The sequence below is a fragment of the Panthera leo genome, chromosome B4, assembly GCF_018350215.1.
Source record: "Panthera leo isolate Ple1 chromosome B4, P.leo_Ple1_pat1.1, whole genome shotgun sequence".
NCBI classification, from domain to species: Eukaryota; Metazoa; Chordata; class Mammalia; order Carnivora; family Felidae; genus Panthera; species Panthera leo.
Genome location: NC_056685.1, coordinates 31,818,168 through 31,832,569, shown reverse-complemented (window position 1 = coordinate 31,832,569; position 14,402 = coordinate 31,818,168). Strand labels below are relative to the sequence as shown.

Here is a 14,402-nt window from a genome sequence, read left to right as displayed (position 1 = left end):
CATGAAAGACCTCTGCAGCAGCACCAAAGGGGACAAACAAGACACTAGGACTGAGTCTGCTGCCTTTAATCCAGGTTCCATGACCCAAAGCACAGCCTGGAATCGACCCAGTCCTGTGGACATTTCTACTAGGGGTGCAGTGAGGACTTTTGGCTCCGAATCTACAGATACCACACAATGATGACAGTTTCTATTAGCACCGGGCCTCTTCAAGGTTTAGACTCCTTCAAAGATGCAGGCTCTGAAGGAGAGGCCAAGGGGAGCACAGGGATGAGCATGAAGGTGCAGCAGGCTGCCGGCAAGACACATACTTCATTATCCCTGTCTGGAAATTTACCAGGATCAGAAGAGTGAAGGTGGTCGCGGGCATGTGTACTGACACGTGACATGAATTGAAGAGAAATGAAATCAGACCATTTCTGACAGAAAGTAAGTCTGATTTGACTGTCTGGTTTGACAATGATGCCTACCTTTGCCAACAAGATCATGTGAAGGACACAGAACATTCTGACAAAAATATATTTAAATCAAAAGAGAAGCTAAAAACATTAGTTCAGAGGAAAAGGACAGATGGGGATGTTTCATCCAACATATATTAGAGTTTCTTCTATGGGCTACTCACTGTACATGGCTTAGAGATGTAAATGCAGTAAAACATAATACAGTGAAGATCACCGCCGCTTTAGGGGGGTATACAGACTGCAATCGGGTCAGAGGAATCAAACAAGGGGTTCTGAAATGAATCACAGATTTATTTTCCCAAGGCTCCTGAGTGTATCAATCAGGTTAAACCCAGTGCCACCAAATGCAAATGGTATTCTTTAACAACAGATATAATTAAAAGTCATTTTTATATGTCTGGTAAAGTCTTTTTGGTGTACTTCCCAGAAACTGCAGAAGTGAGAAGTTTCTATAACTGGGTGAGAAATTCTCTTGCAAATCAAAGGATTCCAATTCCTTTCTGCCAACAAAGCTGAAGGAGAACAAGACAGAACTGTAGCTGATTATTAGGAATTATTTTGGATGATAAATCACTTGGAGATTTTTTTACATAAGAACCAGATGAAATAGAAAGCATTTAGTGATATTACTATAACAAATCTCCTACTATTCCCATGTTATTTGTGTATATGAGCAAAGTTCCTCAGCACTTACATCTATAAAAACAAAGAATTTGATGATGACTAACACCTCATTCCAGTAATGTGTAATATTCTTACATAGAAGCATCTGAGTAAGAGATGTTTTTCTAAAAATTATTTTACTTTTCTGTTCAATAATTATTCATTAAAATTTTAATATGTTTGTGTTGTTTCCATCGACTAAGGGCTAATGATAACAATAATGATACATCAATCCAGAATTTACTTTTAACATTTAGATACTCATAATTGTGAGAAATAAAAATTAAAATTAGTTCCATATTTTCATAGAATGGAAGTATAACAGTGTAATAAATGACTTTTAGAAATATATTACATTGGGGGGAGCCAAGATGGCAGAACAGTATGGAAGTTTTCTGTGTGTCTCGCGTCCATGAAATATAGCCAGACCAACACTAAACCATACTACACACCTAGAAAACTGATCTGAGGATTAACACAACAATCTGCACAACCTGAACCACAGAATTTAGCAGGTACGCGGTGCAGAGAGGTGAACTTGGGGAGAGAGAAGCCACGGAGGGCACAGAACGGTTTTTGCGGGGGGAGAAAGGACAGAGATGGGGGTAATGAGGGGGTGGGGTGGAGAATACGGGAAAAGCACCCCTCCCCAAAAGCAGCTGGAGAGAAAGTGTTAAATTGGAAACAGCCACAGGGACTAAACTAAAAAGGGAGAAAGGAGAAAGGAGAGGGCTTAAATTCCATTAAGACTGTAAACAAGGGGAGCACCCAGTCTGCAACTCTGCAGCTCGATACCTGGCAGTGCTCTGGTGGGAAGGGCGAATCCCCAGGAGCAGAGTGGGGTCCAGGAGATTCTTGGGCCACATGGGGAAAAGCGGTTCCACTGCTGGAAGGACATTTGGTATAGAGGCTGTGAGGCCACCTGGGCCCAAGAGACCCCCGGAGAATGGCCACACTGGCTGGCGCTGGAACAAGATCGTTAAGGGTCAAGCCTGGTGCCAGATGTGTGTTGTGATTTTCCAAAATCCCTGAAACGCTACTGCTACACTATCTCCTGAACTTTTTCTGGGGCACACCGGCACCTGGCCACAGTCTCTTGTCATCAGCAGCAGCATGGTCTCAGGAACTTTCCTGGGTGCAGCCGGCATTTGGCCATTGCTCGGTGAGACCCCCCACAGAGGGGTGGAATGGGTCAAAGCCGCAGTCCCTCAGAAGTAAGGGGCCAGGGAAAACAGCCATATCTGAGACAAAACTCGGAAGAGAGGTACTACCTAGGGCTTGGTCACAGACAGTGAAAAAGCAGGGAGTGGACGAAAGCTGAAGACAAAGGATGGGTGCGCAATTGCTGATTGGGGAGAACATAGTTCTGATACTAGAGAATGGGTAGTTGGGTGACACCACTTTCACTGCTCCCGCGCATGCGCATACACACCTATGAACTCTACAACAATCCACCCCAGTAGGCTAGCAGCGCCATCTAGTGGAGAACAGAGCCGTTACACTAAGCCCTGCCCATCTGGGCCAACCTCACTCTTCAAGAACACAAGTCTCACCACCTACTTAATTTATGGAGTATAAAGCACTTCATAGCCTGACTTCTATGGGAAAACATAGTAATTTCAGTCATATTTCAATCTGTTAGCAGGTCCATCTATTCAATTTTCTTTCTTTTTTTTCTCTTTTTTGTTTCTTTTCTTTTTCCTGAATACAGAAAGAGTAAAAATTCATTTTTATTTTCAATTTTTATTTAAAATATTTTTAATTTTTTCTACTATATTCTTTACTTTTGTGTAAATTTTTTCAAATTCTATTTTACTTCCATCATTTTATTTTAGTCTACTTCAGTGTATTCACTTTTTCAAATATTCAAACAATTTCCTTTTTTTCCTTTTTTCTTTTTCATTTCTTTTCTTTTTCTTGAATACAGAAAGAGAAAAAATTCATTTTTATTTTCAAGTTTTATTAAAAATATTTTTCTTTATTTTTTTCTACTATATTCTTTACTTCTGTGTAAATCTTTTCAAATTCTATTTTACTTCCATCATTTCATTTTAGTCTACTTCAGTGTATTCATTTTTTCAAATTGTCAAAGGATTTCCTTTTTTTTCCCCCCTTTTTTCTCTATCAAGCCACTTTCACCACCCAGACCAAAACACACCTAGGATCTAGCATCATTTATTCGATTTCGTGTGTGTGTGTGTGTGTGTTTTTAATTTTTTAATTTTAATATTTTTTTAATTTTAAGTTTTTCTACCTCATTAATTCCTTTTCTCCCTTCAAAACGATGAAATGAAGGAATTCACCCCAAAAGAAAGAGCAGGAAGAAACGACAGCCAGGGATTTAACCAACACAGATACAAGCAAGATGTCTGAACCAGAATTTAGAATCACGATTATAAGAATACTAGCTGGAGTCGAAAATAGATTAGAATCCCTTTCTGCAGAGATAAAAGAAGTAAAAGCTAGTCAGGATGAAATAAAAAATTCTATAACTGAGCTGCAATCATGGATGGATGTCATGGCGGCAAGGATGGATGAGGCAGAACAGAGAATCAGTGATATAGAGGACAAACTTATGGAGAATAATGCAACAGAAAAAAAAGAGGGAGATTAAGGCAAAAGAGCACAATTTAAGAATTAGAGAAATCAGTAAAAAGGAACAGCCTCAGAATCATAGGGGTCCCAGAAGAGGGAGAAAGAGAGAGAGATAGGAGTAGAAAGGTTATGTGAGTAAATCATAGGAGAAAACTTTCCTAACCTGAGGAAAGACACAGACATCAAAATCCAGGAAGCACAGAGGACTCCCATTAGATACAACAAAAATCAACCATCAACAAGGCATATCATAGTCAAATTCACAAAATACTCAGGCAAGGAAAGAATCATGAAAACAGCAAGGGAAAAAATGTCCTTAACCAACAAGGGAAGACAGATCAGATTTGCAGCAGACCTATCCATAGAAATATATTATATTAGGCACACCTGGATGGTTCAGTCGGTTAAGCGTCTGACTCTTGATTTCAGCTCTGGTCATGATCTCCCAGTTGGTGAGTTTGAGCTCTGTGTCAGGCCCTGGGCTGGCAGCTTGGGGCCTGCTTGGGATTCTCTGTCTCCCTCTCTCTCTCTCTCTCCGCCCCTCCGCTGCATACAGGGATGTGTGCACACTTACTCTCTCTCTCCAAAATAAACATTAAAAAATATATATATTACATTAGGATAAAACTCTATGGAGAAAATGACATGGAAATACAAGTTCAAAATGAAAAAGAAATCATATGAAATTTCCAACTGTTAAAGAAGAGTTGTTCATACATTTTTAAATTATGGTATATTTATGGTGGATTATCAAATCACTAAGGTATTGAGATTTTATTTGAAACATTAAAAAAATGTTTTTAAATGTTTTATTTATTTTTAAGACAGAGAGAGAGACACAGCATGAGTGGGGATGGGGCGAAAAAGAGGGAGACACAGAATCTGAAGCAGGCTCCAGGCTCTGAGCTGTCAACACAGAGCCCAACATGGGGCTTGAACTCACGAACTGTGAGATCATGACCTGAGCTGAAGTTGGACGCTTAAACAACTGAGCCACCCAGGCACCCCGAAACATTTTTTTAAAGACAGATAGTTTTACTCTAAAATGTCAATATTTACAATACATCAAAAACTACATCCTTGGATAGGATGAAAATTTTTTGGCAAACATAAAAATGTTCAAGGAGTTCATAGTTTTTCAAAATTAATTCCCATGGTATGTAAGCGAAAGAAAAAAAATTATGAAAATCACTGATGTAAAAGCTTTGGGGTCCTATGGATTCTTCCATATCTAACAGCAAAAATATTCCCTATGGAACCTGATAAGCTGTAAGGGAGACACAGAGAGTGACTGACAGAGAGGTGGAGAAAAGGGCATGGTAGAACACAGCACAAGAGAGGGTAACAAAGAGAACCGGGACATGTGGGAAAGGTGACAAGAGAAAGGTCATGGGAATGCTCAGATGGAAGAGATTCTCGGCAGGGCACAGGGTCAGCTGCTTCTAAATGCCAGATAAAAGGAGTACAAAAAGGTTGGTTCCCTCATGACAGAGAAGTTCAACACTGCCCAGGAACAAAAATATGACCCTAAACAAAGGAAGGCCACAAAACAGTTTTTTCAATTTCAGTATTTCTGAAAGAATGTGCAAAAAAACCATGGCTCATATTTTTATTTCTGAATTTTAACACTTCTACTTTGGCTTCAAGTCACTCAACAGTGGTTTTTATTCCTTTAATTGTTTCAAGGAACTCTTGAACACAGATTACATGTGCACGCACACACACACACAAGCACACACACATAAGTTTTTATTTTTGTACAAATTCTTTTTTAAGGCAAAAGAACCTCTATAAACCATACCTAGTTAAAATTAAAAAGATGTGGTTTGGCTGCTTTCTCCTAGTACTTAAGAGTAGGCTCTCACATCTTTAAAACAATAAATAAAATAGTATAGAAAAGGAAAAGCTACTAGGAACTGTAATTCTTCCCCACAAGCCAAAATGATAGCATGAAAAACCAAGGTAGGCCAAGCTAACTAATTTCTCTCTCACCTGGCAACTCCCCAGGACCCCACCTGCTCCTGAGAGGAAGCCCTGGTCCCTTCTTTGTTGAGTGGCTCTCATAAAAGAAATACTGCAATGACATCCCATTTGTGTGAGGAAAAGACTGAGTGAGCCGTCAGTCTGGCTTTGGACAAAATACCCCTAACTTTAGCCAGCTGGTAGAGATCTAATTAGGCAAGCACTACATTATCATTCTGTTATGATAAACTTTCCAGTCTCCTTTTGAACACTGAGAAAAAGGATCCAAGGCCAGCTTACATCTCTTTGATATCACAGAGAAAAGAATTTAGTAGATTCTAATCTAACTCCTAATGACTTAATACAGATACCACCTAGAGCAGACAGTGGGCCAGTGGGGAGCATGGCAGACAGAGAGTGTTCATCAGACCATAAAGTGTTGAAGAAGGAAAGAGGATGATGGGTCTGCACAGCAGAGAGCTGCAAAGGCAAAAGAACACCTGGCTGTGGTCCCAGGCAGTAGCTGCCCTAACATAACTGCCATCACCCCAACAACAGCCTCCTACCCACAAATGTAGTCAAAACTACTAAAGGAGTACATCAACCTCAAGAAGAAAGGAGGGATCACCAGATTCAAAAGAAAGGAATCTAAAGGGTGCTGTGTGCCTTATAATCTCACATTATGACATTTCTTCCAATTAAAAATAAATTGGTATAGGAAGGACCTACAATTTTGAACTGCTCTACTACTCTTAGAAGTATGAGGGTCTACAGGTGCCTAGGTGGCTCAGTTGGTTAAGCATTCGACTTGGGCTCAGGTCAGGATCTCATGGTTCATGGGTTTGAGCCCCACATGGGGCTCTGTGCTGACAGCTCAGAGCCTGGAGCCTGCTTCAGATTCTGTGTCTCTCTCTCTGCCCTTCCCAGCTCATATTCTGTCTCTGTCTCTCTCTCTCTCAAAAATAAATAAACACTTAAAAAAAAAAAAAGTAGTATGAAGGTCTTAGGGGTGTCTGGGTGGCTCAGTCAATTGAGCATCCGACTCTTGATTTCAGCTCAGGTCATGATCTCAGGGTTGTAGGACTGAGCCCTGCGCTGGGCTCCACGCTTAGCATGGAGCCTGCTTAGGACTCTCTCTCTCTCCCTCTGCCCTTCTCCCCTGCTCATACTCTAAAATTAAAAAATGTTTTAAATTAAAAAAAAAAAAAAGTATGGAAGTCTTGTAATGAAAATGTAAGTCTATGCAAGTAAAGAATGATGACAAACAAATAAAAAATGTCTTATGGCTGTGTCATTTATTTCCTTCTTTCAATCATCTGAGTTGAACATATCCTCTGTACCAGGCAGAGCAGGGCACACAGGGAATACTGAGATCCTTTATCACATGTTCCTTTCCCTCTGGGAGCTATTTGGCAACACAGACAAGAAAATCGCTCTAAATACCCCCATATGGTTCACACTATGAAGAAAGCATTCAGATACTACAGCACAAGCTCACCAAAGGCCCACTTAACCCAGCCCAAAGCATCGAGGACATCTTCAGGGAAGAAGTGATAGCTGAAATGAGTCTTGGCAACTGAAGAAATGAGCGGTATAGAAGACAGAAGGGGAACTCCAGGTAAATGCAAAGGCACATGAGGGCACATGGCACACCAGGGGCAATGCAAGGGATTTCATATGGCTGAAGCACAGAGATTCAAAAGAAGGAAGTGGGCTGAGAAGTCAGGCACTTCATGGATGATGAAGGGTCCTGTCTATTATCATACTAAGGCATCTGAAATTTAATTCTAAGGCAACTGAGGAGCCACTGAAAAAAATTTAAGCCAGCAAGTGGCATAATCGGATCCGATTTACAGAAAATCTTTTCACCTAGCAATAGTAGAGACATAGGGCTGGAAAGAGATAAGGTCAAAGGCCAGTCCAGAGGCTACTGAGTAATCCAAGTGAGAAAATATGAGTCTCGACTGAGGTGGCAGCAATGGGAATGGGTAAAGAGCAGTCAGATCCAAGGGACGTCTAAGAGGTAAAAAATAATACAACCTTGATCACCTGGCTGCAATGGTGTGCTGGTAAAAGTTTAACAGCTGCCTTAAAAAACAAAACAAAAAAAACTGCCCTGATTTGTAGCATTTGCCAACTTCTATGGTGTAAAAACTCCTACTGTGGCTATTTTCAAACTCCCAAGATGGTGTCAATGAACTTGGAGCTGGGAAGAGATGCGCACAACCGGCTCCTGCAAGTCAGGGTGAGTCCACTCCAGCACTACTGCTAGCAATGTGAGACTTGGGAAGAGGGGGGAGTCTAGGAAAATTCAAGGCCTCCCTGGCCTGGGGGACCTGTAGATTACAAAATGCAGGGCGTCAGGTGTAGTTACTAAGTTCTGATTGGGACATGCTGAATTAGAGACATATAAAGATATCCAGCAGGCAGATGGACACAAGGGATTTGAACACTGCAGAGAAAAATCTGGCTAGACATTATAGTTGAAATGGATACCATAATCATGGAACTGTGCGCAAACCCAGAAGATAAGAGAGTATAATAAAGCACAGAAACCTAGAAATACCAACATTAAAGGGATAAATGGACAAGATGCCTGAGAAAGACCTTAAAGAAAGGGAGGGTTTCTCAGGACCAATTCCCCAAATAACTCCCTGACTGATAATCAATACACCGAAGAATTAACTTATTAAAGTTACCAAATTTACCTATATTTAAAACCTATTTCTTTCAATTATTTATAAAGCAATTGTTCGTTAGAGAGACTTGTTTTCAACAAATTGGCCTGTTTAAATATAAAAGGCCAAAACAGAGTTTTAAGGAGCAAGGCAGCAAATGCCACATAAGAGGTCAAAAGAGCTAACAGAAGCCAGAATGTCCCCAAGCAACCTTACCATATATGCTCCACAGAACTGCATTGGTGGGAAGATCCCAGTGGAAAAGAGAATGCTGAGATAAGCAGAGATAGAGAGGAAAGCTCAGGGAGAGACTATTGATTATTTTTCCTTTTCTTGTATTTCTTTTTTTTTTTTTATATGAAATTTATTGTCAAATTGGTTTCCATACAACACCCAGTGCTCATCCCAACAGGTGCCCTCCTCAATGCCCATCACCCACTTTCCCCTGCTTTCCACACCCCATCAACCCTTTTCTTGTATTTCTTGCGTGACTCAAGTAGGTTTACATGTTGAATGGAAAGATCCAGCTTTTAAGGAGAAACTGAAGGATTAAACAGAAGGGTCTGAGTAACCAATACCCTGATGTTCCAGAAGAGGAAGGGGCAATGAGATCTACAGTAAAGGTGAAGGGGGAAGATACACTTCCTCCCAACTCATTTCTGAGCAATCCTTCTGTTAGGTCAGAAAATCTCATTTCGTTTTACCATGACAATCAAGGTATATGTCATCTATTTAGAGGCTCTTTTGAAATTCTATTTGCATCTAGTTAGAAAATATCTTGAATGATGTTGGTCTATACTTTCAAATCACAGGAAACAGGACCCAAACCTGAAAGTATGCCAACCTTGCATTCATTAAGTACAAAAACTTGTTTTAGATTCTCATTGTTCCAAACCGTCATCCCCACTGTCACTTTTCTTCCCTTGTAATATCCTACCTCCCAGTGGCTTCCCACTTTACTAGGCCAAGAGAAAAATGTTCTGTTTTGCTTTTACCCAATATATTCAAAACTTATTTCACAGGTATTTGATGCCTAGAATCATTATTCTTACACTTGGAAACATTGATTGTTTTGTAAATGTACCAAATTCTTTCAGATCAAGTCAGTGGCCTGCTTAAGTAAAGATCACCAATATTACTTCAGCATTATGCCATGTCAAAATTGTCATCTAAACATTATGGAAAAGTTATCAGTTCTTATAAATGAAGTCTCTGTCTTAACATATGTTTGATTATTTTCTAGTCAATTTCAGATTTTCTCTAAATTAGAGCTTAGCTTAGTGATTCACGGATTGAATCACATAGAACTCTAGCATTGTAAAATAATATCCTGGTCACTACATTGTCATTTAACAAATTTCTCCTGCTACTCTTTTACAGGAAACCAACTGAGAAGTTTCATGTTCACTATACTGTATAACTTATATCTGTCCTTTTGTAGCCAAGGGCCAAGGAACAGTGAGATAAGCTAGGGGCTGAAAAAGAGAGAAAACCTCCTAATAGAAATTCCACACATACCTGGGACAAACCACAAAGATTGAAGAATAAGCTGGTTAGTAGATGTTTGGCAAAAAGAACACATCTACCTTAGTATACAGGTTCAATTCAGTTCTCAAATGGCACAACAGAGATATTACTGCTTATATTTAAGGATTATATTTTGCTTTCTTTAACAAACTAAAAAAACAAACACTTCTGATCTTTAGAGTTTTATGTAAATATTAATTCCTAAAGGAAAATGTCTGACTCTAGTGTAAAAACTGCTACTATAGAAGGTACACAGAAATAATTCAGCAAACTGGCAAAATGAGGATAGTTGCTGCAAATAGGAAATTCTAAAAACGTAACTTACTACAAAAGAAAGAAACCCCAGAGAACACCATCAAACAACACACTTTGGGGATTACTAAAGGGGATTCTATTTTTACCTTGAGAATCACATCCAGTAGAAAATCAAGACTTAGGTTACCAACATGAGCCTTTTTTCCCCCTAAGAAACACAAATAAATTAGTAACCTACCGTCTGTCTGAGATTTACTGAGGAATATTGTGCTGGCCCGAGGATGGTCTGAAGGATTGAATTCCATGTTCAAATCTTTAAAGAAAGAAAAAGAAAATACATCAATATTCATTTGATAACTAAGGGAAGTCAAGATTAATTTTCAGTTTTTTTTAACCTTAAATTGCTAATACGTTCAAGGATGTATTTAAAAAAACCTAGTTATTGTGTTGATAGATCCTTCTAGGTCCAATTGAGAACACTACTATTTAGAAATCTGAGAAAGTCACACACAAAAATTAGACACTTGCTGGGAGATCTGTTGGCCTAAAACTCCATTTTCTTTTTAAAAGTCTGCTCTGTGCCCAGGATACTACAGAACAGCAAGAAAGAGTTATACCACTGAAGGAGAATTATGTGCTACAATGGACTCACCTAAAATCTGCAGTTATGTGAGTGGTATTTCCTTATTACAGGTGATTGAAATAGAATGATCTAAGCCAAATCAGCATCCACAAACTCTGCTTAATTAACAGTTCTTTTCTAAAAAGGCGAAACTTATCCTTCAGAGTAGAGGCCTCAGATTAGCCATCTGTGGGCATAATCTGGGGCCATGGATATGTTTCATCTGATTCATCCATTTCTTTTTAATTTGAGCCAACATAAAATGATTTTTATATATCGAGCATACACCACAAAGAAAAAAAATCTGTATTTCCAGCTTCTCTTGAGAAATCAGATCATTTGGCAACACTGGCTCCCCGCCCCAATGGTACAATGGGCTGAGACGCAGCAGCTGCTTAGCCCCTCCAGGTGGGACCTAAGATTCCAGTCTCCAGTAGTCAACCCTCTCTGCAATCAGAATGAAAACTATTTTGAGTTCAATTATTTCAATAAATTTTCAAAGAAAACTAATCAATACCAATAAAAATGGATGGTATCTATCTTTAGTTTTAACAGCTAATCAAGTCAAAAATAAAAGGAAAGGGGAAAAAAAAACGACGGTCATATACATACCAGAAGCAACACCTACTAATCACTCATCCACAGAGACTCACCTCAGCAAACCTCTGAAGTGAGGCAATCTTCCCACATCAGTCAATCACTTACTGGACTATAGTTCCTGACCTCTCACTGGGTGCTTGATTAAAGAAATGCAAATTGAATCTTAAATGCTATTTCAATTATCTGGTCCTTCTTCTATGACAACTACTAAAATTATATACACAGTGTAGCAGTTTCATAGCTAAAGCCGATGGGAGGAGAAAGGCCAAAAAAGACAATTCTCATACTTGCCTCAGTTTGAACTAGATAGATAAATTTAGGCCAGATATCTCCTGGTGAAAGTGAGTTTTTATGAAGGGGTTTCCTGTTCAAGTAGAATTTTGTTCTAAAAAGGTCAAATAACAAATGTGCTACTCACAATTATTTTTTTGAAGACTTCAGCATATGAAAACTGAGGGCATATATGTAATCCCAGCCATGATGAATGTTGTTAACTTCCAAAACTTTAACTTATAGTCCCCACAGAAAAATATCAACTGAAAACCAATGTGCCTGTGGTGTTCCATGCTGGTGGTGGAGCAAAAGCAAGCACCCAATTCCTCAGCTTTGGACAGTGTGAGCACTGCAACCTCTTGGTTGGTTCCCTTAATACCCATTTTGGACTCATCTACCAAACCAGGTTTGTTTGTTTGTTTTCTGTTTTGTTTTGTTTGGTTTGCAGGGGTGTGGTTGTGGGAAGACTGTCTAATGACAGATTTTTAATCTAGATGTTTGAAAAATAGACAGGCCATCCTATGCAGACCAGTTCTCTTTAAGAGTCATTTCACCGCAAGCAAAAATGTAAAGTTTTTCTGTTTCAAGCCAACAGTGGAGCCCACAAGACAGCCATTTCTTAGGGAATTGAGAGCCTGCCACTTCAAAATTCAAGAATGGGGGCACCTGGGTGGCTCAGTCAATTATACATTGTCACAATCTCATGGTTCATGGGTTCAAGCCCCATGTCAGGCTCTGTGCTGACAGAGCAGGGTTCTCTGTCTCCCTCTCTCTCTGCCCCTCCCCTGCTCATGCGCTCTCTCTCTCTCTCAAAAATAAAAACATTAAAAAATTTTTTTTAATTCAAGAATATCCTGGAAGACAATCCCTAGAGATCAGGATTCTATGCTATAATGGTCACAAAGCCTAGAAATTGCTAAGAATGGAGACATTCACAGATTGTGAGAGAGGGCTGCCAATAACAGGGCATTTGTTCTAGTAAATAATAGTGTGCCTAGATGGTGGAATGCTATGCCACCATAAAAAAATCATGTGAACTACATTCATCATAGGGAGTACAGTATAATGTATAGAATTGTCGAATCACTATGTTGTACACCTGAAACTATATTTTGTATGCCAATATACTTCAACAAATAAAGACTATTTCATAATTTAAAAAAAAAACATGAAATATTCAACATGAATATTTTATTAATGTTGAAATAGCAATACCATATGCCATTAGGTAAAGAAAGCAGCATGATATCATCTGGGGGGAGGATATGCATAGGTATAGAATACATTTTAAAAGAATATATACTAACATTTGGTTACCTTTGAATAATGCAACTGAGCCCTTTTTTTCTTTTTTCTTTCTTTCTTCTTTTTTTTTTTTTTTTTTTTTTTTTTTTTTTGCTTTTCCATGTTTTCTAAGCTTCCTGCCTTGAGCATATTTTTATTACTTTGTTTTTTTTTAAGTTTTGTAATTTCAAACACTTACATTTTAAAACAACTTGTGAAAAATGATTTCAAGCCTTCATTATCCTCTAGGTGCCTGGCCTATTATTTCTACAGCCCATGCTGGTGTTCCCATGAGATGCCCTGAGGCTCTCTTGGCTGTGGCTGTCACACCCCTTTCCCACAGGTCAGAGAGGACTGGCACACAGACACCAAGATGAGTGTCCCCACCAGCACTGGCCGCGTGCTGTAAGGAACTCATGACGAAAGACTATGGGCTATGAGAGACCCCTGAGTGGAGGTGCCTTTGTCCTGCCAGCAGCCACCATGTGTGTACACACCTCCTGGTCTAAACAGAACAGGGCCACAGGGGGCAGGGGATGGTAGCAACTGCTTGTTCTTCCTGGCAGAACCCAAACAGCAGGAATCATGTTTTACACTGTCCCTACCAAGTGTGATACAGCAACAGGCTATTGTAGGTTTCTTTCATGGCCAAGTCATAATTGTAGGTCTGAACATAACACTCGCTCATGTCAGAGATGGTTTTCTGTGTGAGTGACAGGCCAGGTATCATCTCTACCCAGTTCAATGACACAGAGCAAGTCATAAAGAGTTCAGAGGAGTCTTCAAGATCAGAGTTTGACATGATACTCACAGATAAGGCAAGTGAGGCTGAGAGGTTAAGTGAACCAAAACTCTGGTCTCCAGCTGAAATGAAGAGTCCAGGGTTTTTCCCACTACCCCTTCTAGGCCTGATCTTGCCTCAGATCCTGACTGCCCTAGAAGGACTAGAGTATGAAATAGGAAGCAGGCAAAAGACAACACAGAGGAAAATTCAGAAGCCCTTAAAGCTGGGTTCACATAATCTTTCTCAAGTTCTCCCTGGAATTTAAATTTTAGGATCCAGATCCTGGATGAAATAACCAGGAAGTCTCTACACAAAGAAATATCAAGGAAATCTCTTCTTCTAGATGCAAGAGTACATGGAGCACTGCTGAGGACATCAGAGATCATCAGCTAATTGTCATCTGAAAGCATGCCCAGATGTTGATACATTAGAGCGCAACACTTTCACAAGCTGCCAGGACATTACTCAGAAAAAAGCATTTAACAACATGCTGGTTTGCATTTTCTCCAATCCTAACCCAGATTCATATTTCCTAACCACAGAAAGGAAAGTGCTAAAACTTTTGCCACGTACAGGCCGACAGGCTAACTTTGCACAGGACAAGTCTAAAAGCCAGATCTCTCAGAGCAACTTAATGTGAAGGTGGGCCAACCACAGAACCCAGTTTATCTGTCACTGATTTAAATATGCACAACGGC

General features: G+C 39.6%; 1 protein-coding gene across 4 annotated transcripts in view; it reads right to left on the bottom strand.

Moving 5' to 3' along the window:
* Positions 1-14,402, bottom strand: part of CCNY (cyclin Y) — a 314,187-nt gene that overhangs the window by 68,096 nt on the left and 231,689 nt on the right. For all 4 annotated transcript variants that reach the window (XM_042945369.1, XM_042945368.1, XM_042945370.1 and 1 more), the window contains one exon: positions 10,380-10,454. In XM_042945369.1, the coding sequence (XP_042801303.1) occupies positions 10,380-10,446 (67 nt within the window). In that variant the 5' untranslated portion in view covers positions 10,447-10,454. The remainder of the gene's footprint in view (positions 1-10,379; positions 10,455-14,402) is intronic.